This window comes from Mustela nigripes, chromosome 6 (assembly GCF_022355385.1).
Source record: "Mustela nigripes isolate SB6536 chromosome 6, MUSNIG.SB6536, whole genome shotgun sequence".
Classification (NCBI taxonomy): Eukaryota; Metazoa; Chordata; class Mammalia; order Carnivora; family Mustelidae; genus Mustela; species Mustela nigripes.
Window position 1 is genome coordinate 84,299,454 of NC_081562.1, and position 25,364 is coordinate 84,324,817.

General features: G+C 49.3%; 2 protein-coding genes across 3 annotated transcripts; both read right to left on the reverse strand.

Annotated features, from left to right (window-relative positions):
- Nucleotides 1–1,129: 1,129 nt before the first annotated feature.
- RHEBL1 (RHEB like 1) lies at nucleotides 1,130–4,530 on the reverse strand. 2 transcript variants are annotated; one of them, XM_059404838.1, is made up of 8 exons: nucleotides 4,292–4,530; nucleotides 3,607–3,678; nucleotides 3,188–3,255; nucleotides 2,829–2,911; nucleotides 2,681–2,737; nucleotides 2,440–2,487; nucleotides 1,800–1,881; nucleotides 1,130–1,623 (listed from the first exon to the last, which is right to left on the reverse strand). In XM_059404838.1, exons 1-8 carry the CDS (start codon nucleotides 4,341–4,343, stop codon nucleotides 1,534–1,536), a joined length of 552 nt encoding a protein of 183 aa, XP_059260821.1. In that variant the 5' UTR covers nucleotides 4,344–4,530; the 3' UTR covers nucleotides 1,130–1,533. The 2 variants fall into 2 exon arrangements, with proteins under 2 accessions (XP_059260821.1, XP_059260820.1); XM_059404837.1 differs by having other exon boundaries at nucleotides 1,767–1,881.
- Nucleotides 4,531–19,390: 14,860 nt separating this feature from the next.
- On the reverse strand, nucleotides 19,391–24,248 carry DHH (desert hedgehog signaling molecule). Its single transcript, XM_059404839.1, has 3 exons — nucleotides 23,670–24,248; nucleotides 20,723–20,984; nucleotides 19,391–20,443 (listed from the first exon to the last, which is right to left on the reverse strand). Exons 1-3 carry the CDS (start codon nucleotides 23,970–23,972, stop codon nucleotides 19,818–19,820), a joined length of 1,191 nt encoding a protein of 396 aa, XP_059260822.1. The 5' UTR covers nucleotides 23,973–24,248; the 3' UTR covers nucleotides 19,391–19,817.
- Nucleotides 24,249–25,364: the final 1,116 nt, after the last annotated feature.

The window sequence follows — 25,364 nt, forward strand, 5'->3', positions numbered from 1 at the left end:
TGGCCATTCTCCACAGCTAAGTGCATTGACAGAGTACCTCAGACTTCCCTCAGGTGGCAAGAGAAGTCTGTGTTCTCCCTGTGAAGGATGCCATTCCAATAACCCTAAGAAGTCCTTGGAGGAGGTATTGGGCCAGTTAGGCCCTATATCTGGTGGGGATAGGGGTAAGCAGAAAGGGTAGAGGCAGAGAGGACCAATTCTTGTTAGCTGAAATGTCCATCCTCCCACTGAGATGACAGGTCAATAAGAAAGAGTAGAAGTAGGGGCGACTGGGGGGCTCAGTTGAGCAGTCGGCTCTTGATTTTGGCTCAGGTCATAATCTCAGGGTCGTGAAATCGAGCCCCTGGAATCTCCTTGAGAGTCTCTCTCTCTCTCTCCCTCTGCCCCTCCTTCCCCAGGCTCAGGCACATGCATGCTGGCTTGTATACACACACTCTCTCTCTAATAAATAATCTTAAAAAAAAAAAAAATAGAAGCAATATCTTTTGACAACTAAAAAGGTAGCATGATTCCAAAGGTGTGAAGGGTGTGAAAAGGTCACCCAAGGTATGAAAAGACCAAAGAACATTGATAGAATGAATGGCTCTGAGAATATGGGGAGCAGAAGGATGGATATACACCGGGAGCATTATTTCTTACTTTACTCAACTCTCTTAGAAAGCCAAAATCTTCACCAACACTTCAGTCCCTGCCTCTATGCTCCTTTTCTATTACATCACTAGGATGAGGGGCTTCCTTCCTCCCTAAACCTTAGCCTCTCTCTGAGGGCCAGCCAATGTCAAGGCCCCAGGAGGGAAGCTAGGTCAGCATGTGGCAGCTGGCCACTAGAGGGTGGTGTTTCTGTAGTTAAGGGGATCTTGAGAGTCTGCAATCTTGGATGGGAGTGACTGCCAACTGGTACCTGTAGAGCAGAACTCAGCAGAAAAGAAAGGTGAAAAAAGCTAAGTAGTAAGTCTTAGGGTAATGGTCCTCCCGAATGAGTGAGGAGTAAGGAATAGGAATGAAGTAGGAGGAAAGCGTTAGCCCTGACTCCCCACCAGAAGTCACAGTCCCCACTCCTTGGAAAAAGAGATATTGGCCCTGAGCTCTCCCCACATACAGAGAAGCCAACGACAAAAAGATTTCTCAGTTTATTTGCATATATACATGGTCACCCTAGGGAGCCTGCTCCACTTTAGGAATCCCAAGCTCCCTTCACCCAGCCAACACCCAAAACCTGCACAGAAGAGTGGGTCCTAAATAAACAATGCTTAGGACTCACAGTGCAACCCTGCAGGTTGTAACAATTCATTTAGCAAAAACAGAGGACTAGAGGCCAGAGCCTATGAGACATCCTTGGCCCATTGTAAACATTGACAACCAGGCCACTGGAGCCTGTAAAAGTGTGCAAACATGAGGGTACCACACTGTGTGACCTCAGAGGACTGGGGACACAGCTGGCAACCATACCCGTGAAGTCCTAAGGGCCTACACCCATTGGAGCCTGGCAAGTGCCAGGGGCAGAATCAAGGCAGCAACCCAATGCCTGAGGGCTCACATGAGCTGGCAGCGGCGCTCTTGCCCATAGGAATTCTCCACCCGGGCAATCTCCTGGATGACTTTGGTAAAGATGCCTCGAGTCAGCTGCAAGGGACAGAGATTCATGGAAAAAAAAAAAAAAAAAAAAAAAAATCAGTTCATTGCTAATACAACTCAGCTCTGAGGTGTATACCCCACTCCCCCACCATCCTCACCACCAAGCAGTGCCATAAGAAAAACACCGCTACCCTGATTTTGCCCATAATCTTCAGGCCAAACACCTGGTTCTCTCGAGCAGATGACTCCATAAACGTCGCACCCCAGGACTCTGCCAGCTTCTTCCCTTCAACTGCCTGGACCTCCCTAGAAGCAAATTTGGCACATGAAGATGGAAGATAGCAATGTCCCCAGGTTCTCTGCAAAATCATTATAGAATCTAGACTTCTTTTTTTTTTTTTAATTTATTTGCTAGAGAGAGAGAGAGCAAGCGAGTACACACAAGCAGGCAGAAAGGCAGGCAGAGGCAGAGAGAGAAACAGGCTCTCCGCTGAGCAAGGAGTCCAATGTGGGACTCGATCCCAGGACCCTTGGATCATGACCTGAGCCAAAGGCAGTGGCTTAACCCACTGAGCCACCCAGGCATCCCTAGAATCTAGACTTCTGACCCCTCTGTCTTCTAAGGTCTGAGAGATGGGTTGGGGAAGGAGAAAAATAAAGGAGACCTCAGAAACCTAGGACTGAGACTGGAAATATGAAATCATAGCTTTTGCAATAGAGGGGGTATCTCATCTTAAATTTCGAGTTAGAAATGAAAAGAGGTGAAATGATTTGTTCAAGTCCATGACAGAGCCAGGACTACAGCCTGACTGATTGCTAGACCATCTCACTTTCCTTTGCCTTGAGCTATAGAGATCTCTGTACCTGTCTGGAGAGAGATCTGCCTTGTTCCCCACTAGCACCACCGGCAGCCTGTGAAGAAATAACAGTTACTACTGGATCCCCTCCCACTCCCCATGGAACCCAACTTCCTTCACATCATGGCTGGACAACTCCTCCAGAAGATCAGACAGGATCTGTCCTGGCCTCCTCCCTCACTTGGACTCTCCACTCTCTTCCATCCCCTCATGTCCATACTAGGTTTCAATCTCCCAGGGCCGCTTACCGAGTTTTGCCATGGCCTTCATGTAGCTTTTGGTACAGACTCTCAATGACTTGGAAGCTTTAAACATAAGAAATGGAGCTATAAACTTACTCTGGGACAGCCCTCAGATCCTCCCAAGTCCCCTCCTCTCATAACCTTGGTCACTTACCTATGCAGAGAGGTGACAGAATACACAAGCACATAACCATGGACCCCAATGATGAATGAATAGGGCAGAATGCTGTACTCATCCTGACAAGAAACAGAAATATCAACACCTAGATACACAACACTCAGATGGCAAAGGTTGGTGGGTTGCATCCTGGGGACCCTCCCTGGGGCGCTCCCTACTCCAGTCATTTCTATTCAACAAGTATTTACAGAGTAGCTCCAATGTGGATTGAATACTACCAGCTGCTAAAACACTTTTCTTTTAATACCACTTTACAGATGAGCCACAGAGGCAAGCAGACCTCATCTCCCAAGATTGAACTGCCACATTTAGATTACCCTGCCCCAAACTGGTACCTGCCCTGCTGTGTCCACCAGGTGTAGGTGAAACTCATCTTTGCCAAGAGTCACTATCTTGCTGTAAGCTGAAAAGAAAAGAAAACTTGACTGTGAGGTGCCTTGTAGGGCTAGCAATGTGTGCCCCGATCCGTTCTTAACCCTAGAGGTGATATAGAGATGGACAAGGTCCAGGGAGCTCTCCAGACAGCTGGAGAGACAATGTTAAGGTTCTTATTGTCTGGTCTACACCATCCTGGATGCAGTATCCTGCAAAATCCACACTCTAGCTCAACTAAGAGAACAGGATTGCTAGAGAAGAGATTAGATTTAATGGCTAATTAAATCAGCCCCGTGGCACCAGGAAAATCCCAAATTACAGAATTGGATGGGGCAACAAAGACCTCCCTGCCCCACCCCTAGGGGAGAAATCTACTCACTGTTCTCCACTGTAGGATCATAGCCTTCCAGGAACTCGCCCTCCACAAACTGATGTGCCAAAGATGTCTTCCCTGTGGGAAGCAGTGGTAGTTGTATCCAAATCATCCGTCCACATTTACATCCTCTGTCCTTTCGGGCTGTGGCCCAGGACTAAAGAGGACCCCAAATTAGCACCCTAGCCTGTGGGTGCCATGCAATATTTTTCCTTAGCCTACCCTCACCCTCTTTTCGCCTTGGGTCTCTGCACCCTGGCCACCGGATGCATTCAGTAGCGCCGCAGGAAGCCTTTCCCGCTGCCTTTCCCCACCCACCCCTAGGAAGATCCGGGATTCCCCTAGGATCAGGTCTGCCCCGCACCCGGACTCCTGAGACTTGCCATCCACACAGACCGCACCCCCGCCATCAAAGCCTGACCCCATCCCCACCCCTTCCAAGGTAACACTGGGGACCACTCTGGTGTTCCTGCAACCAAGCCCACGTTAACCCTTACATGCTCCTACTTCCTGCAGCCCTCCACACACTACCACCACCCCAGGCTTTCCTCCTCCATCCTTTCAATCCTCGTCCTACAACCCCGTTCTAACGATGCCACCATTCCTCTCCGGGTCGTGTTCCCGCGACAGCGCGCCTCCTCTGGCCACAAAGCCGCGGTGCGTTCGTGCTCTCCCCAAGGCGGAGACTCACCTACAGAGCGGTACCCGAGGATGACCACCTTCCTGTAGCGAACTAGCGGCATGGCAGTAACCGGCCCCGAGGGGCTTGCCGAACCGCGGGCTGAAAGAGCCCTAAGAAGAGGAGATCTGAGTGTAAGACAGGCGCAGCAACCGGCACAGTAAAGTCGCTCACCCTGAAGCTGCCAGGGACAAGCTAGAGGGAAACCAAAACAAGCGCCGCGCCCGGAGCTGGCCACGTGATCACAACACAGCAAGACTAACGCGAGGGAGTCTGGCGCCGGGGGATCTACAGTGCCGCGCCGCTCCGGGCTCCGCCTCCCAGGTCGCTTGCCATTGGTTCATTAGAAAGGATAAGGGCGGGGCCGCCAGCGGGAGGGAAGGGTGAGCCTCACGTGGAGCCGGAGAACCAGGAGCTGCGCCTGCGCAGACTAGAGCCGGTTCATTCATAAAGAAACAGAAAGGAACCAGGGGTCCTAGAGCTGTTTGCGCTTTTTCAACCTAGCAGAAGTGGCCGCTAAGAATTGAAAAATGGCAAAATACCCGTTGTGGCTCGGTTGGAATTTCTTCTGAGAAGATTCTAGGCTTCCCTTTTGCAAGGTCTCTGAGGTGCTGGGATAGGGGGAAAAAAGGGCCCCAAATTCCAATAGACTACCTCTGCTTCCCCTAGACTTTGGCCCCAGATCTTTTATCGTCAATTTCCATAGTCTACCAGGATCTTCGGAAATGCGATTCTTATTCTTGAGAAAGTTGTTAGGATTTGTGGCCAGGTCGTCTAAAGTTTTATAGTCATTCTAATAATCAATGCATTCATTTATTCAACAAATATTTATTATGCATATACTATATGTTTCAGGCATTGTTCTAGCTTTGGGGATAGAGCGAAGAACATGACAGACGGCTCTCTGCTCACAATGCTTTAAGCCTAGTCTGAAGAAACAAACATATAATTAAGGAAATATTAGATAGTATTACGTGCTATAAAAGGTAGTATAAGGGGCACCTGGGTGGCTTAGTGGGTTAAAGCCTCTGCTTTCAGCTCAGGTCATGGCCCCAGGGTGCTGGGATGGAGCCCCACATCGGGCTCTCTGCTCAGCAGGGAGCCTGCTTCCCTCTCTATGCCTGCCTCTCTGCCTGCTTGTGATCTCTGTCAAATAAATAAAATCTTAAAAAAAAAAAAGGTAGTATAATAAGAAATGGCCACATTAGATTAGTAATAAATCCTCTCAAGGAATCCCTATTTAAACTGAGGTCCGAAAGACAATAAGGAGCCAGAGAGAACAAAATTCTGACAGAAGAAACCATTAGCGCTATGGGTGCTACAATGAAAATAAATTTGTTAAATTCCAGGAGAATGGGAGGGATAGAGAGTGTGTGCATCAACCTAAAGCAGGTGAAATCTAAGAGGATGGCAGGGTCCCGGCCATGTAAAGAAGTTTGGGTACCCAGAAAGCAGATGATGATCTGGATATCTGAATTGTGTTTCGAAAATATTTCCCTAGTTGAGGGACGCCTGGGTGGCTCAGCCGGTTAAGCTGCTGCCTTCCGCTCGGGTCACGATCCCAGAGTCTTGGGATCCAGTCCCGCATCAGGCTCCTTGCTTAGCGGGGAGCTTGCTTCTGCCTCTGCCTGCCATTCTGCCTGCTTGTGAGCTCGCTCTCGCTCTCTCTCTCTAACAAATAAATAAATAAAATCTTTTTTAAAAAAAAGAAAAAAGATTTCCCTGGTTAAAAATAAATAAATGAATCTTTCTAATTGTGAAGAAATGAGGCGAACAGGAGCAAGAGGGGAAGAAGATTAGTTGGGAGACTTACTTGTAGTCCAGGTGAAAGGCGAAGCAGGCTTGACCAACGTGGTAGAGATGAATTAAGTGGAGAATTCTGGTTGCATTTTGAGGCTGAGGTCAATCTGACTTGCTAAAGGATTGGATATAGGAGGTGAGGGAGGGAAAAAGAAGAAAGAAAACAGCTAGGTTTATGGAGCTCTGCTTGGTGCCAGGTGCATTTTATTGTTATCTCACTTAATATTCACAACAGCCCTAAAGTTGGTAATTGGTGTTATATATCCATTCATTAACAAATATTTATCAAACAGTCATCATATCCCATGCACCTTTCTAGATGCTGGGAATAGAACAGCAAGCAACACAGACAGGGTCATTTGCTCATAAGGACCAAGTATTCTTTTGGAACAAGACCAACAATCTACAAATAAATAATAAATAAGCTGCAGTAGAAAAATAATAACTGCAGTGGGAGGAAAAGCAAGGTGTTAACGGGCTAAGGAGTAATGGGGTGTAGTATTCCTCTTATTTTATATGATATCCTAGAAATCCTGAGGAGGTGACATTTGTACCTGAGGCTTGAATGATGGGTAGCTATTTTCACCCTTATCTTACAGATGTGGAAACTGAGATTTGGCCATATAGATAGCACACAGAAGGTAGTTCTTCTGGAAGGGCCTGATGAGGTGGGTATGCAGTAGTTAGATTGTACTGGAGGGGAGTGCCTGGGTGGCTCAGTGGGTTAAAGCTTCTGCCTTCAGCTCAGGTCATGATCCGAGGGTCCTGGGATAGAGCCCCGAGTTAGGCTCTCTGCTCAGCAGGGAACCTGCTTCCTTTCCTCTCTCTCTGCCTGCCTCTCTGCCTACTTGTGATCTCTGTCTGCCAAATAAATAAAGTCTTTAAAAAGTAATAAAAAAAAGATTATACTGGAGGACACACTTTGTATAACTGTGGAACTGTCTAATACTTTAGGAAGTCCAGATCTACAAGAATTGTTTCAAAGAGCCACTTACTCTGGCCTCAGAAAGGAACCTAAATAGTTTCTTGACTGGGTAAAGGAAGTTCCTTGCAGACCAGCAATTTTATGTTGAATTATTTGGCCTAAGTGGAGGTTGGTGGAGATTCCAGATTGGGTCTTTGTTTTTTTTTTTAAGATTTTATTTATTTATTTGACAGAGAGATCACAAGTAGATGGAAAGGCAGGCAGAGAGAGAGAGAGAGAGGGAAGCAGGCTCCCTGCTGAGCAGAGAGCCCGATGCAGGACTCGATCCCAGGACCCTGAGATCATGACCTGAGCTGAAGGCAGCGGCTTAACCCACTGAGCCACCCAAGTGCCCTCCAGATTGGGTCTTAAAGGCACTGCAGGGTAGAACAAAGAACTAGATTCAGTGAAATTCAGTAAAAATTTGTTCACCTCCTATTTTGTACCAGATAGTCTCACCATGTGTCATACAGCATGGATATAAAGATAAGTGAGATGCCTTTTATGCTGTTTGTCTTTCTAGATTAACTCTCTATTTTGGGGGCACCTGGGTGGCTCAGTTGTTAAGCGTCTGCCTGAGGCTCAGGTCATGATCCCAGAGTCCTGGGATCGGACCTTCCAATGGGCTCCCTGCTTGGTGGGAAGCCTGCTTCTCTCTCCCCCTTGCTCTGTTCCCTCTCTGGCCGTTTCTCTCTGTCAAATAAATAAATAAAATCTTATAAAAAAAGAGTCTCTATTCTTTTTCACCCAGATTTGTTTCCAGGAGACACACCTGGCCCCCTGGATCTCAGCAGAATTCAGCCTAAAGGAAGCCCTCACAGAAGGTCAGATGGAGTGGGGAGAGTATCTGTGACCCCACTGAAGGTCCTAGAACCTCTCAAGTCACTCCCTCTACACACACACCCTCAACGCATACACTTCTCTCGTGCTGTTTCTAGTTGCTCCCTCCCCTTCAGGCCTGCTTTGGTAACAACTTCTCTGATACTCACCCCAATAATACTACTGTACCCCTGTGGTTTCCCTATACCTTTGTAAATAATCTCTTTATTAAATCATTCTCAAATTCTCTTGTTTTCAATCAGGAGGAAAACAAAAGGCCTAAGACAAAGGGTTTTCTCCTCTTGTGTCTTCTTCTTTTTATACAAGAGGAGAAGATCTCACAGCAGATTTTCACCTCCATCTCCTTAAACCAAACTATTGAATGGCTATCTCTAGCTGCAAGGGAGCGTGGAAATTTTAGCATTTTCTTTTCTACCCTTTATAGTAAAGGAAGGCAAAAGAGAGGTGGTTAAGAATAAATGTTCAGTGAGCCAAATCTATAAGACCTGCACACCTCAGGAACAAGATATTTGTTTATTAAATATCAATCCCCTTAAAGATTAATGCATAAATGGTTACTTTGTAGATATCACAGATCACCAATACAGGATCAACTCAAGAAAGTAAACCACTTTTTTTTTTTTTTTTTTTTGGTCAGAGAGAGAGAGAGAAAGCGCGCATATGCACACAAGTAGAGGAAAGAGGCAGGCAGAGGGAGAAGCAGGCTCCCCACCAAGCCTGACGTGGGACTCGATCCCAGAACTCTGGGATCATGACCTAAGTCAGAGACAGATGCTCGACTGACTGAGCCAGGCATCCCGAAGGTAAACTATCCTAATGGCAGGTAAATGGGCTTGGAATAAAATTTCTAGTGACAGCATCATATACCTTGCTATGTCTCAAACAACTGAAATAAAATATAGATTAAATACTCCCAGAAAATTGTTTTAAGTATCTCTATGAAAAGTGAAAACATTTTTACTCTGTTTGTATCAAAAGTATGGGTTTTGGGGCAGCTGGGTGGCTCAATTGGTTAAGTGATCAACTCTTGGTTTCACCTCAGGTCGTGATCTTGGGGTCCTGGGATCGAGCCCTGTGTCAGGCTCTTCGCTTAGTGGGGAGTGTGGTGGAGATTCTCTCTCCCTTGCTATCTCCTTCTACCCCTCCCCCTTCTTGTGCTCTCACTCTCTAAAATAAATAAATAACTTTATTAAATATATGGGTTCCAGGGATACCTGGCTGGCTCAGTCTGTAGAGCATGCAACTTGGGGTATCAAGAACATGAGTTTGAGCCCCACACTGGGCATAGAGATTACTTAAAAACAACAATGATGACAAAAACTTGGTGTTTTAAAAAAACAATGTATTATTTCTCCTGACTCTGTGGGTTGAACTGGAAACTCTTCTGTTATGTCTCTTGGACTCACTTCTGTGATTACCAGAGGCCACAGACCCATTACTTCAACTACAGCTACTTACAGCTCTCTCTCTGGGTTCTTGTAACCCTTCTTCCCTGGTCCCTTCAGGTTTAGGGGTTACCACTTATTTTGTTCCTCAATGATCCCAGACTCAACGTTTCACCACTCTGGAAGATATTCTTTAACCCTACCCACAACTTTATGAACAGTGTGAACAGCTCTTTTGTTTTATTTTTCTCAGTTCCCGCATTTGAGTGTGCAGTCTGTTTTCCCCAAGACTCTGAATGATGTACCTCTGAATGTTATAGAGGGAAAATGATCAAGTAAAAGACTAGAGGCAAAATTACATTAAGTCTCACATCTCAGTATGAGTAGCGAAAAGTATAGAGAAAGAAACCATTCTCAAGAAAAAGAGAGAAAATAAGGAAGAGAAGAGGGAGGAAAGGAAAGAAGGAAGAAAAGGAAGGAGGAAGAGAAGAAAGGAAGGGAGGGAGGGAGAGAGGGAAAGGAACCCAGAAGGAAGGGGCTTGATTCTGTCTGGAAAGATCAGAGATTTCACATGGTACTTGACAATTAAGCCAGACCTTAAAGCTTGAGAAAGCCCTAGAGAAAAAAAAACAAAAAGTTAAGGGAATACTGTGTCTGGAAATACAGAGTGCACCCTGCAGATCTTTGTGTATGGGCTATGTAGAAATTAACCCTGGAAATTAGATTTGGGATCAAATCAGGGAGGCCTTTGAATGCCAGGTTTAAAAATTTGATTTGGGAGAGCACCTGGGTGGCTCAGTTGGTTAAGCATCTGACTCTTGATTTCAGCTCAGGTCATGATCTCAGGGTTGTGGGATGGAGCCTCACATGTGACTCCATGCTGGGCATGGCATGGAGTCTGCTTAAGATTCTCTCTCTCCCTCTGCCCGTCCCTCACCCACCAGCACACACTTTCTCTCCAAGAAAAAAAGAATTTGATTTGGGGTGCCTGCCTGGCTCAGTGGGTACAGCGTACAGCTCCTGATCTGAGAGGTCATGAGCTTAAGCCCCACATTGTGGGTAGAGTTAACTAAAAAGAATTTGATCTTTGGGGCACCTGGGTGGGTCAGTGGGTTAAGCCTCTGCCTTCAGCTCAAGTCATGATCTCAGGGTCCTGGGATAGAGCCCCGCATCAGGCTCTCTGCTCAGCAGGGAGCCTGCTTCCCTCTCTCTCTCTCCCTCTTGTGATTCTGTCTTTTGTCAAATAAGTAAATAAAATCTTTTAAAAAAAAGAATTTTATCTTTATTTTGTATTTTTTAAATATTTTATTTATTTACCTGACAAAGAGAGAGACACCGAAAGAGGTAACACAAGCAGGAGGAGTAAGAGAGGGAGAAGCAGGCTTCCTGCTGAGCAGAGAGCCTGATGTGGGGCTTGATCCCAGGACCCCGGGATCAGGACACAAGCTGAAAGCAGATGCTTAAAGACTGAGCCACCCAGGCACCCCAGAATTTGACCTTTATTCAGTATCCAGCATTCTTGAAATATACCACTAGTGGTATGTAAGATGATTCATGTAACATACACACTTTAAAATTTTGTTTTGTTATGTAATTTTTTAAAAGATTTTATTCATTTACTTGACAGAGATCACAAGTAGGCAGAGAGGCAGGCAGAGAGAGAGAGAGGAGGAAGCAGGCTCCCAGCAGAGCAGAGAGCCCGATGCGGGGCTCAATCCCAGGACCTCGGGATCATGACCTGAGCCGAAGGCAGAGGCTTTAACCCACTGAGCCACCCAGGCACCCCTGTTATGTAATTTTTAATGTGTGGTGGGAAAAACAATAGTCATAACATCAAAATTATGATTTCCCAAATATTCTTGCACAGAAGCTAAAGCTGATAGTAAGAAAAGCCAACAGAATTTGAGAAGAGTAGTAAACATTTATAGGGGTGGACAGACACTATGGACATCATCATGAATACAGTACAAGGCTTCAGTAGCACTGCAGTGAGCGATGGGATCTTTGCCATTACATTCGTGGGCTAATGGGGAGAGGCAGTACCACAAGGAAAGCTGGGCTTTATGATGTAGAGGATGTAGGACCAAGAGAGGTTGGGGCTGGAGGTGGAAGTTCTATTAGGAGGCCAATACTCAGAAAGGAGATGATGGCCTGGACCAGGTAACAACCAAAACAATAGTGGAAAAAAAAAAAAAAACAATAGTGAAGACTCATAGAGAAGGCACTCCAGATAGAAGTTGTGAAATTAAAGATCTGATTAAAGCAGACGAAAAGAAGGAAGATGGCAATTCCATAAACAGGATCAGAAGACATGGGAAGAACAGGAATGTTTTAGCAGGGGTAAGGAGAGAGAGTACTGAGTTAATGCATTTATTTTTGACATATATTTGATATTTGGGGCTCCTCCAGATATTCACATGCTGATGGGCCAATGAAGGATGTGTGTCTCTAGCACTCCACAGAAAAATAACCAGGATATACATGCAGGCCTCTTCCTTGCATGTTCCCTAGGTCTGGTTCTCCTCTCACTCCTGCACCTACACCTGACTTCTGCTAGTATGGAGATGATAAATACCAGTCCCTTTCAGGAAAATGGGAAGTACTTAGGTCCTCTCAGGGGAACTTGCTCAATCCAGGGACCATAAATAGCAATATGCAAAATAATTGAATCTACCTATTAGAGCTGGAGGATCTTGGTGATGACCTGGTATCACAATTTTCTCCACACTATAGGCTGAGAAGCAACAGCCTGGAGAAATAAAGTAGTTCACAGCAGCAGAACATAGTGGAAAGAACATGGATCTTGCAGTCAACCAGACCTGGTGTCAAATCTTAACTTATTCCCTATGAGATCTTAAGCGATTTACTTCACTACTCTGAGCCTCAGTTTCTCACGATAGCAGATGTCTGCCATTCTTTCTGGCTGCTGGCAGAAAGATAGAGGTCCCGGAGGCCCATGGCAGTGGTGTCAGCAACACCCTCCAGCATCCGTGGCAGAGTCAGCATTGGGCTGTAAGCTACAGTGTCCAGTGTTCAGTGGCATTTGCCACAGTGCCCCCACCGGCTGGGTTCAGTGATTTGAGGCATTTTTTCTGGCTGCCTAGCCTCAAAAACGCAGGTCTCCAGTGGTCCCTGTGACCTGCTTAAGTCCTTCTGGAATCGAATACTTATTTTTGCACAACGGTTGTGAGAAGTAGATGTGATCCTGTATGTGATATGTATTTCTTAACAGAGTATTACGAAGTATTCTATTAAGAAAGAGTTGGTACTCCCTGAATTAACACCATCATAATAACTGTCATTATTAGTCAAAAAGTGAATTCACAGTTCGGCTAGAGAGGTATGCCCAGAGGAAGGCAGATGGGCGGGCTCCCTCCCTGACACCACCGAGAAAGATGATACTGGGAAGAATACTCAGTCTAGCCAATTTGCAAACTGGACTTGCTCAGGACACCTCCAAATATTTGTATGCCAGGGAAGCCTTGCAGTAATTCCCAAGTTCCTGATCTGGGTCCTCCCATGCCAGTGTATCCATCGCATTCTCTATCCACTGCCCAGAATGCCTGTGTCCTCTATCTAGGGTACTCTCTTTTCTTTCTTTCTTTCTTTTTTTTTTTTTAAGATTTTATTTATTTATTTGACACAGAGAGAGACAGATCACAAGTAGGCAGAGAGAGAGGGAGAAGCAGGCTCTCTGCCGAGCAGAGAGCGCCCGATGTAGGACTCAATCCCAGGACCCTGAGATCATGACCCGAGCCGAAGGCAGAGGCTTAACCCACTGAGCCACCCAGGCGCCCTGGGTACTCTCTTTTCTAGTGAGGTACCAGATTGCTGCCTGATGAATAGAAAATTAGGACTCTCTCAGTGGGGTATTTCAGAAAGTCGTCTGGAGGCCTGAAGAACCATTCCTGTCCCACCAATGACTATGTTGGGTACCTCTCTCATCAAGATCATTCTGGGCACATAGTAACTATTCTTATTGACTGAGTTACTCATGTTGCCACACTCCATTTTGGATTAATAGGGTGATATTAGCTGATCAATTATTCTTTCTCATCTATTTCATTTTATTTTTTTAAGATTTGTTTATTTATTTTGAGAGAGAGAGTGAGCAGGGGAAGGGAAGGACAGAAGGAGAGGACCTTAAGCAGATTCCATGCTGAGCATGGAGTCAGACTAGAGGCTCGATCTCATGACTCTGAGATCATGACCTGAGCCGAAATAAAGAGTCAGACACTCAACTGACTGAGCCACCCAGGTGCCCCCTTCTCTTTCATTTTAGATACACTAATATCACGCAGTCTTTTTCTCCTCCACCTTACTCTTTGCTCCCTACTTCATCCTATGAACTACTAGGTCCTACCAATTCCGCAAATATAAATATTGCCTACAACTGTCCCTTCTCTCCATCTCCACTGCCATCTCTTTATCTCCCAGCATCATCTCCCATCTGCACCACTGCCCTACCCTTTCTCCTTTTGCTTTCCTCCCTGGGCTCACTAACTCCCTTCTAGTCTGTTCTCCACTCAGGAACTAGAAAAATCTTTCTAAAATCCAAACTTGATCAGGCTATTCCACAAAGCTAAAACCTAATTAAATTAATTTAATCTATTCAAATGACTGTCTGTTTCTCTAGAAAAATATTTTTTAAATATTTAGCATAGTAAAATGTCTATTAGTACTTGCAGAGGCCTAATAAATATTTGTTGAGGAGGGAGTCAAATGTCTGAGCCTGGGAGGAAATGCCTTGTTCTTTTGTGTGTTAATTCACCTTGTTCAAATCTCAGGGCACCTCCTTCTTTCCAACTACTTGGAAGTACCTCATTGTGGCCTCTGGCATCTCTTACATAGTGATTTCCTCAAGGTCACACAGCTGGTGCAAAAGCACCAAGTAGAATATACAGCCATATTGTTCGCAACTGTAGAATCACAGTTAAGGGAGAAGCAAGTGCGGCTGAAAAGTGACAACCACCTGTATGAGGTCTGATCCTCCTGCAACACTCCCACCAAGTTTCTAGGTCTTGCTATAGAGTTTTTCCAAGATAAAGGACATCTACCTCCTCATCCCACCAAAGCAGCCCCTTCTTCTTTAGACAATTCTAACAGTTATTGAAAAGCAGACAAGTCAAAGAATAATCCATCCTAGCCCACTTATCAGAGAATAGAGAGAATGAGGGAAAGAAGGTTGGGTGTGACAGAGACCCACATCCTCCTTCCTGGGCTGGTCCGAAGGTGCTTTGGGTCAGCTTCCTCTAAGAGGAAGGTGGATGACTTTGGCTCTAGCTTAGTTTACAGGCAGACTTGTGACATTTAGCCTCAAAACCTCCAAGATATACTATAGACTAGCCAGGGACTAGAACAGGGAAGGGATGTGTGTGGAGGAAATGGGATTAATCCCAGCTCAAATGTTGAGTGGAATCCCAGCTGCTGCAGCTGCTGAGGGCTTAACCAGCTGTTTCCTGGGCAGCTGCAATGTCCAGCCCAGGCCTGGCTCTCGGGGTGGCAGCTCTGCCTCAGCTTAGGGCCATCAGCTCTAAACTAAGCCAGACTCTGCCAAGAGAATGGCTGGAAAGCAAAAGAGAAGAGCAGAATAAGAGTTCCCAGTCCCAAGAGCTTCTTCTGTTTGGACACCATGTGGTGTGAAGTCAAATAACTATGTTCTTAGGTGATATGGTCCCCAGGAGAGAAGCTGAGAAGATAATTTGGGTTTAGGTTTCGGAGAGAAGCAAAGCCAGGGCTGGAGGTATCGCCTTCAAATCTGTCCCCATCTTATCCTGCCCTGCTCCAATATCCCTATGCTGTCTTCCACCGTCTGACTCCAGGCCTTTGGAAGATGCCGTTCCCTCTGCTTGAACAACTCTTACCCATCTTTCAGGTCTCAGCTTCAACACCACTCTTCACCTTCCACCACATTCAACAACCGTCTGACCACTATTTCTTGCCAGGTGAACTGTGAGAGCCATGCCTGCCTTACCATCCTCTCCCCAAGGTAGGAACTCAGTAAGATCTGCCTGAAGATATCCCCCCATCTAATGGGAGATGTTCATGTGCATAAAACAACCAATTCACATACAAAGACAGTAACAGGTAGGAGAGGAGAGTCTGAATGTGCTAACCACCCACACAATCCCACAGAGAAATACCCTAACCAGCCATAGCCTTCTTCCCATAGACAGCTGCTCTAGTCTTCCAGCCAGAGAAGGCTTCCTCTAATAGTAGAGACCACACAGGTACCGTCAGGGATAAAGGCTCTAGGTCGGAAATGCTCACTTTTCAGAGTTCATTATATTCACTAAATAAAGACCCCATCTTGGCACTGGATTTTTTTTTTTTTTTACTTCATACAGCTCTGGAAGATTGGATTAGTCCACTACGGCTGTCATAACACAATACCATCAACTGGGTGGCTTAGACATCAAACATTTATTTTCTCACTATTTTGGAGGCTGGAAAAGTCCAAGATCAACGTTCTGGCCAATTTGGTTTCTGGTAAGAACTCTCTTCCTGGCCTGCCCATCGCTGCCTTCTCACAACGTGTTTGCATGGCCTTGCCTTGGTGCATGCAAAGAGAGAAAGCACCTTTCTGATGTCTCTTCTTAGGAAGACACCAGTCCTATCAGATCATGGTCCTACTCTTGGGACTTCATTTGACCTTAGTTACTTCCCAAAATAGTCACACAGGGGCCTCACCTCCCAAAACAGTCACACAGGGGCTGAGTGGCTCAGTGGGTTAAGCCTCTGCTTCAGCTCGGGTCATGGTCTCAGGGTCCTGGGATCAAGCCCCACATCAGGCTTCCTGCTCAGCGGGGAGCCTGCTTCCCTCCTTCTCTCTCTGCCTACTTGTGATCTCTGCAAATAAATAAAATCTTAAAAAAAAAAAAGTCACACAGGCATTAGGGTTTGCCCATGTGAATTTGGAGGGGGAAGCATCTATTTAATCCATAACAAAGTATGATCTCCCCTCTCCTCTAATCTGCAGGATTTCCTTTATTGGCTAGATAACTTTAGTTAAGGAAGGCAGTGATCCAGACAGGAGAAAGAAGAGCCAATGAAAATGAGAAATAGCTGTCAAAAAGCTGGGACTAACTAGTGACTCAGTGAAGGGAAGGAGAGTCCAAAACTTTTTATTTATTTATTTTAGAGCAAGTGAGAGGCAGAGGGAGAGGGAGAGAATCTTCAGCAAACTCCCCGCTGAGCTCAGAGCCCGACACGGGGCCCAATCCTGCAACCCTGAGATCATGACCTGAGCCCTAAAACCAAGGTTCAGACACTTAACCGACTGAGCCACCCAGATGCACCAAGTCAAAAACTTCTTAAAGCCCTTTCAGATGTGGTCTTTTCCATCAAGGCAGTCTTATTTCTTGTTATTCCTGCTCCAGGTCTCCCACTTACTAGCTGCGGTCACTTGAGCCAGTGACTTAAACCTGTCTTTGCCTCGGTGTCCTCTTCTGTAATACATTCCCACAGGGTTATCGTAAGGAGGAAATGAGAATGCATGGGAAGAGCTAGCACAGGGTCTGACATGTAGTAAATTCTCAAGAAACAAGAGCTACATATAGTTACACTCCCAGATCTCCCACTCTAGCCAGCTTGCTAGAATCCAGATTCCAAGTGCCTGTTCATGTCGTTACTTCTGCCTGGAATGCCCTCTCTGGTCTCCTCCACCTACATGCCTCCACATCCTAGCCAGGCCCTACTTTCTCCACAAGGCTTTCTCTGTACTAATATGACATTTTCCACCCATTCAGTTCACCCTGATTAAGTAACAGTGTTGTTTTGGTAGTTAAACATCTTATACCTTTCCTCCCAGAGAGAGCTCTTTCTTAATATTTTGTGTGTTTTTCATGTCTAATGCAGCGCTACACTGTAGATGTCCAGTAAATCCGGCTTGAAGAGAGGCTGGCGGGGGGGGGAGTCTGGATTTTGGGGGGTTAAAAAGGTCAACTGAACCTTGAAGCGGTGGTTCTCAAGTCTGGTTTCCCAGGACGCAGAGAGGTCTTGCTGAGATAATCACAAAATATTCTGTAAATTCTCAAAACAAGATCACTTTAAATTATTCTTTAGTTCTAAAGCAAGCCCAACTCTTTCACACAGCACCTTCTGAAGGAGTGTTATGAAATCAAACAATTATGGGGGCAACACCCCCCCCCAAATATTTGGGAACCATGGATAAATTCTGCTTCTAGTGGAGTGGTGAGGGGAGAAGCACACAAGCAGCGGAAAACAGCAAAGGCAGTGAGAAATGGGAGCAGAGTGTAGAAAACCTTGACCGAGTGCCTTGGCCACACTGGGCACAGACACTGATCTTGTCAACAGTCCTTCTGGGGAAGCGTCAGTATCTGCAGGTCTTCCTGACTTTCAGGCCATGCTCTGGGAAAGATCCACAGCTTGGACTGTGAGATCAGAAGAGGGGTGGGAGGTGGCAACAGGTACCTGGTAGGGACAGAAGGAAGTGGTCAGTGGGAGGACACTAAAGTTAAGGTAAACTTACTCTGCTTCCTGTTGCTTTTATCAAGCACTTCCTGGAAACCTAAGTATGGTTTTATCTCTAGACATTGAACTCCAGGGTCACAAGGTGAGGGAGATGCACAGAATCTGGCTACAAGTATACCTCCAGTTTCTGGGAGCCATAAAGCTAAACCAGGTAGGAAGGATGCAAAAATGCCAGGCTCCGACGGGTTTTCACAAGGAGAGGCGTGTGGGCTCCTTACCAGCTCTTAACACCTGTGGCTCAGCCCTGGCAGCTTACCAAGCCCCACCCACCATCTCAGGCCTCCTGAGACAAGTTCTCCTCCGCGCAGGTGCAGTCCACTCATCCCTGCAGTCTGTAGTTCTCTCTTCTTTGGTCTGGAAAAGAACTAATCTTGACGGCCACCAGAGGGCGGTGTATAGCAGGGTCCCTATGGACTGAAACCGCACAGCTGCTACGGGCCAGGGCTGGCTCCTTGGTTTCACCACCAAACTTCTCTCGGCCTGAACCCAGACATTCCGCTTCTACTGAAGTCCAACTTCCTCTGAGCTTCCATTCTTTTTTTTTTTTTTTTCCCTAAGATTTTATTTATTTATTTGACAAAAAGAGAGAGAGAGATCACAAGTAGGCAGAGAAGCAGGCAGAGAGAGACGGGGAAGCAGGCTCCCGGACGAGCAGAAAGCCCAATGCGTTACTTGATCCCAGGACCCTGAGATCATGACATGAGAGGAAGGCAGAGTCTTAACCCACCCAGGCACCTCCCTCCGAGCTTCCATTCTAGCTCAGGAGCACCTGACTGTCTGAGTTCCTGCCTGTCTGCTGCATTGGAACCTGAAGGTTCTCAGAATACCCAGCCCAGGGAAGCAGAGCCAGGAGAAGAGGAGAGGAAAGAAGAGGGGTAGGGTGTGGGGTGTAGGAAGCCAGCAGAAACAACAACTAGGACAAGCGATCAAGAAGAGGGTTCCAGTTGTAATGCCTATATGCTCCTTGCTTGGAGAGCCTCCCTATCTTCCCCTAAACACACACACCAGGGCTTGAAGCTGTTCTCTGCCCCCAGGCCTTCAGGAGAGAGAGGTTCCAGCCCTCTGATCCCATTCTTTCTCTTGACCAAAAGTGTGTGGGGACTATCAGTTATAAATTAACTGGGGATTCCCACGGATCACCAGTTGGTCCAGTGACATCCCAGAATAAAACATCACCTCCATTCAGACCCTGGCACCTCATTCAGGGCCTTCAGGGAGGGACCAAGACTGCAGGCTACCAATCATGGGCCAGAATTCTCTGAGTATCAGTAATGCAATAGCCTGTGACCTCACTGGAGCCTCTGTAAATGAGAAAGGACATGTGCAGACCCTCTTGCTCCTTCAACAACCCTGGCCCCTCCAACATTCGGTATGCAAGCATGCGGACAGAATGCTGGTCCTCTCTGGGTGGGAGAAGGAACCAGCAGCCTAGAAAAGCACACGACTCTCTGCTCTCTTTGCTGATCAATAGGGACGCCCCCTCCGATGGAAGGAAGCAGGCAGGAAGACCTGCTGGGCAAGGAGGGAGGAGTCGGAAGTAAGGTATTGACTCAGAGTTGGTCCCCTTCTCCCCTCCTCTCGAGGTGAATCCCCCTCTGAACAGAGATATTTTCCAATAAGCTCCTGCAAGCCTTCCCTTTATTAGGCCACCTGTAGGAAAATGTCAGACATCAGATTGGCTGGCTGTGTCAAACAGTGTTAACGCCGTGCCCTGGACCCTCACCTTGCCAGGCGGGGCAAGCAGATCATTATATTACAATTTATAAATAGAAAATAAAATAAAATAATTGGTTGGGGCTGAGGCACTCGGGAAGAGGTGAAATAGTCCTCTTCAAGGAGTATCCACCATCGACCCCAACTACCTAGGGCTAGGGATCTCCTCTTCGCTCCGGTGGAGGTTGCCCCTAAACCAAGCAGTCCGGTCTCGTGTCCATTTTTCTCCCTATCCCCTCCTCCCTGCCTTCCCGAGTCAGCATCCTCTGCTGCCCACACCCCCAGATCTCAGGCCACACGGCCGGTTTCCTCGGGCGCCTCGAGGTTTCTACGCCGGACGCATTCAGCCCAGTAGCTCCTCCGCCAAGCGGTAGAGGAACCGAGAGTACCAGTGCATGCCCGTGGGCTGGACTGCCCCGCCCGGAAGCAGCGCCCCTAGCGCGTGCAGCAGGCGCAAAGGAGCGAAGGCGCGGTGTGCCCACTGGTGACTCTCCAGAACCGCATAGCACGAGGCCAGGACGTCGTTGACCAGCAGCGTCCCGTGTGCTGTGAGTGGCGCGAACACGCCCACGGCTTCCTCGCGCGCCACGCGGGCCACGCGCGCCGGCCGGAGCGCGTCCCCGCCGGGCGCCAGCACCGAGTCCCCCGCGCGCAGCCGGCGAGCGAACACCGGCGCAAAGTCGCCCGGCGCGGGAGCGGGCCCTCGAGCAGCGAACACCAGGTGCCAGGGCGTGAGCAACAGCTTGCGCGGGGGCCGCTCGGTCTCCACAGCCACGAAGGAGGCCCGGCGCTGCAAGTCCCGGTCCAGGAAGAGCAGAACGGGCGTGGGCACCACCCGGCCTGCCGCGTCTGCCGCCAACACCCAGTCACCGCGGTGCAGTTCTCGAAGCCCCTTCCGCTCGCCGCTCCGCAGGCGCACAGTGGCATTTCCCGGAAAGCAGCCGCCTGCCCTGACGGCCAGGGAGTTATCTGCAAGGAACAAGCACAGCGATGATTGAATCAAGACCGGAGGTTCCGGGATGTTGGTACGGATTCTCAAAGATGTGGGTCAAGCCCAGAGCAGACCTCGCCAGTCCTGGGACATGTAATTTCTCACGGATCTGGCCCCAACATGGGCAGAGATACAAGGATGGTTTACAACACTAACGGCCAGTTGGTCTCCCCTAGGGTCGCACCAGAGCTACGCAGCCTCAGTTTCCCGGAAAGAGCCCCCTTTGGGCGGACTTCACCACCCACCCCCTACTGTACCGGCTTTGACCGACACGTGGACGTGGTTGCGGGACTCGTAGTAGACCCAGTCGAAGCCGGCTTCCACTGCCAGGCGCGCCAGCAACCCATACTTATTGCGGTCGCGGTCAGACGTGGTGATGTCCAAGGCACGACCTTCGTAGTGGAGAGAGTCCTGAGCATGGTGGCCGTCCTCGTCCCAGCCCTCGGTCACCCGCAGGCGCACTCCGGGCCACATATTCATCACGGCAATGGCCAGCGCGTTCACCCGCTCCTTACAGCGCTGGCGGGGAATCAAAGAGTCAGTCTCCTCACTACCACGACCACCGCAGGGGCAAAAGGGACCTGAAAGGGAGGGTCAATTCTTCTTTGTTTTCCTGCCCCCACACCACTTCCTCCCAGCTTTTCAGTGTCCCGGAGAAGTGAGAACCCGAAGAGGTGGCGTCGTCAATACCCACTCCCGTTTCAGAGCACTGTGGGAGAACTGTGGGGTCACCTCAGAGATTGAGAGGGGTCCTGTACCTAACTCTTTCCCTACTTTGGACCCCTGCCCCTCACTCATTATGGGATCTCGGCTCAACCTGGGAGAGGGCAGGAGCTGAAAGGGCGGGTGGAAGCTCTGTCAGGGAGGGTTGAGCTGCCTGGCTCCCCGAGAGGAGCCCCTGTTTTGGCCTGGCCCCCGCCCCAAGCCCCGGCTGCCCTCCCTCCGCCCTGATTCATCTTTTGTTTCGTTGCCTTCCCTGGCACCGGGCATCGCTTCCTTCCTTCCTTCCTCCTCCTCCTCCTTTCGGCCCCTAGCATTAACCCCTTCGTGGTGCGAGTACCCCCCACAGAGGTGCCCAAAGCGTAGCCGTGCGGGATCAAGGCTACTGGAAAAAGGGTTTGGATGGCGGGGGCTGCGCGAAGTACAATGGCCATTCTCCGGGATGACTTAACCGAGCGAGAATCCCGGGCCGAGGCCGGGGACTCGCCGGAAGAAGCGGACTCAGCAGCTCCATCCACAAAGGCGCTTTTCAGCCGCCCCGGCTCCGGGAGAGGAAAGGGCAGAAAGCCGCGCCCCCCATGCCTGCTCCCGCCCGCCGGGGCCCCCTCCCCCAGTGCGACCAGCCCTCCCAATTCCAGCCCAGGCTCTGCCAGCCCTGAGCCCCCGTCTCTCCATCTCTGTTCCAGATGCAGCCCAGAAAGGCGTGGGAGTAGCACCTGAGATTAATGGGAGCTGCCCTAGCGTGGACCTGGGAGGCCCCCTGCAGGGTGGGAGTGGAGAGGAGGAAAAGCAGCGGGCTGGAAGCCTGCACCCGGGGGAGTGAGATCGCGGTTATCTGGGCTGCTCTAGTCTGGGAGCCGGAGACCTTGGCGCGCACCATACCACCGACGCCGCGGGAGGAGGCGCAGAGAGGACAGTTTCCTTTTCTTCTCCCCGCTCCGACCTCTCACCTCAGACTTGGTTTTCTCCTAAGTGCCAGAGGGGCATTTCCCTCCTTCCCTTCTTCCCGCGTTTTCTACACCTCCGCAGGGTTGGAGAGCAGGGGAGGGGAAGACAGGAAAAGTGGTAACTCCATCCAACTTTTTGTCGTTTTGTCCCCTAAGGAGGCCCTGAGGCCTTGACCTGCGGGGGCAGCAGCCCAGTGCAGAGCCAACTCAATGGAGGCCTTTTGCAGCCAGGGTGTGGGAGATAAGCAGGACGGAGGGGTTCCCAGGCCTTGTCAGAGCCCCTCCAAGGCCTGTCCCTTGTTCTGGCTCCTCTGCTGCAGGTGGCGGCCAGGGAAAAGGGCCACAATATTCCACGGCCAAGGAGGGAAGGAGTGTCCCCTTCCCAATCTCTGAGTAGTAGTAGAAGGAATTCTTTCTCCCCTGGACAGGTTTTCCTAACAAAGTAACCTGGAAAACTATGGCAATTAATCAGAGGAAATCCGTCCCCCTCCCTCTCCCCCCACTTCTCCACTCCATACACAATTAGGTGGTGTAATGGAAAGTGTATAGACTTAGAATCAGGAGTCCTGAATTCTAGTCCCAGCCATGCCACTAATTAGTTTTAAGACTTTGATTAAATTGCTTTTCCTCTTGGGGCCCAGCTCTCAGCCGCAAAATTAAAGCGAGGAGGTGGAAGAATGTGATTTCCAAGTTTCCTTCCAGGTCTGACTTTGAGATCACTGGCCAGAGATGGTCCTTCACTCCCAAGGCATTGCTCACCTCATCCTAGGTCAGCTGGGTTCTAGTTGCAGTAGATGCTCAATACATGCTAGTTGAATTTAATTCCAAGGAAAACCTCTGAGCTAAGCTGAACTTGAGGGATGTGGGAACACTTTGATTCTTAGGTGGGCCTATCTGTTTTTCCCACTGAGAACTACTTTTCACCCAAAACAGTCATTTAGACTCTAGAATAGTCTTGCCTTGCTTCTAGGACTCCCCCAACCCCCATGCTGAAGACAATTCCTGCCCAGCCCCTTCTCAGGTACATGGCCTGGTGACCTAACCCTTGGCCATCTCTTTCCCAGCCTCCTTCAATCTCTTTAGCCCACAGATCTTTTCCACAATCAGGTCAGGAGCCAGGCTAAGGGTAGAGCTTTCTGTCTGCTGCCTCGCCAGCTCCTGGCCCCCAGCTCACCCCAGCCCTTCCTGCCTGGCTCGGTAGCTGACCCCCGGTCCACGCCTCAGCCATTTCCCGTCTCGCCTGCCGCCATCCTCTTTTCCCCGCCCTCGCTGTCTCTCCCAGCTTCACTCTCACTAGTCCCTCCTCCCCTCCCCATTCCAGCTTCTCCCCGTTGGAATCGCTCCTATCACTGAGCCCAGTAAGCACTGGTTTAGGGTCTTTGTTTTTTTTGGTTGGGGGGGGGGGGAGGGAAGGTGGAAAGGTAGGGAGAGGAGATCTTTGGGATTAAGGTGTCTATAGATGAAGCCCAGCTTACCCTCCCAGGCTGCCACAGGAGTTGGCAATGCCCTGGCGCAGGTGGGGAGAGGTCCTCCTTACCTCGGTCATCAGGCGGTCTGCACCACTATTCTCCTCATCCTTGAAGATGATGTCGGGGTTGTAGTTGGGCACCAGATCCCGGAAGCGCTCAGAGCCCCTTGCCACTCTCCCCTCGGCAGGCCCACTGGCGCCCAGGGTCCGCTCAGGCACGCTGGGCACAAATTGCTTGTAGAGCAACGGCACGAGCTGCTTGCGCACGTAGCGGCGCCTGCCAACCGGCCCCCGGCCGGGCCCGCAGCTCTGAGCCGGCAGCGCCAAAAGTGCCAAGCAGCACAGGGGCACTAGCCTGGCCGGCAGCGCCATGGATGCAGAGCACTCGGGCCAAAGGGAACGTTCTTGTCCTCACCAGCTCGCCCGTCAGTTGGGCATTTCCCCAGGCACCAGAGAGCGCAGCAGGCAGAGCTGCCCTCAGAGTGCCCTAAAGCTCTTGTGGCTCTGCGCACCTGGCTGCCGCTAGCTCAGCCTACATGCTCCCGGGGGGTCTGGAACCTGCTACTGATGGGCCATCATAGCAGGGAAGGGGGGTCGTGGGTGAGTGCCAGCCCAGCCTGGCTCTGCTGCCCGGCTCCTGCGCTGCCAGAACCCGGCTCCGCCTTAAGTGGCCCCTGGCCCCGCCCCCCGCCCTTCTCCCAGGACCGTCCCGCCCCCTCCCACCGGGGCGGGGGCTCTAGCCGGTGACCGCTGGTCCATTTCGCGACTGAAGCGTGTTCCATCCTGGAAACCAGGCAGGCACCTGTCTAAGAAATACTAGTAGCTTTTCAATCCTTAGCTGCCTGGATAAGCATCCTTCTACTTCCAAGCCTAAGCCTGGCATCAAACCACCCTCCTCTGATACTTGAATTGGATCTTTACTCTCCTAAAGCCTATCCTGGCAGGCCATTGTCCTCTGCTCTCCTCCAGGAAGTATGGGTTCCAGTTTCCACCTAAGGCTAGCCAATCCCTTTGGGCATACAACCAGAAACTTTCTTCTCTGTGGTCCTCCCAAAGCCTCCCCCACTTTCATCTCTCCTTGGCAGTAGTAACCAGAACTGGAAGGGGTGGGTACCAGTGGACCATTTTCTCTGGTAACTTTGCAGCCTTCTGCTGAGAGCTTCCCCCAGAATCAGGGACAGCTCTCTGTAGTTATAATTTGGTTCTGGACTTCAAACGTCTGCCCCCTGTCTTGTCCTTGCCAGACATCCAATGGCTACTTCTTTTCAAATGTATAACCTGTCAACTGGAAGATTCTGGAGGGCAGTGGGTACTTAAGGTCATAGTCTTAACAGGCTAAGGGGCTCTTCCCTTCACGTTCAATTTAGGCACCTCTCTAGCTTTCACCCTCTGGACCTCCTGGGGCTCTGCTTCCAACCACTCAGGTCTCATCTCAGAGGCCTGGAGCCTGCAATACTTCACCCACCAATTCACTATTGTTCAGAGGCTTCTGCCTTTGGCTTGCATCACAGTCCCAGGTCCTGGGACGGAGCCCCACATCGGGCTCCCTGCTCAGTGGGAGGCCTGCTTCTCCCTCTCCCACTCCCCCTGCTTATGTTCCCTCTCTTGCGGTCTCTCTCTCTGTGTCAAATCAATCAATCAATCTATCTATCTATCTTTAGGGAAAAAAATCACTTTCTCAGGGGGCCTGGGTGGGCTCAGTCAGTTAAATGTCTGCCTTTGGCTCAGGTCATGATCCCAGGGTCCTGGGATCAAGCCATAGAT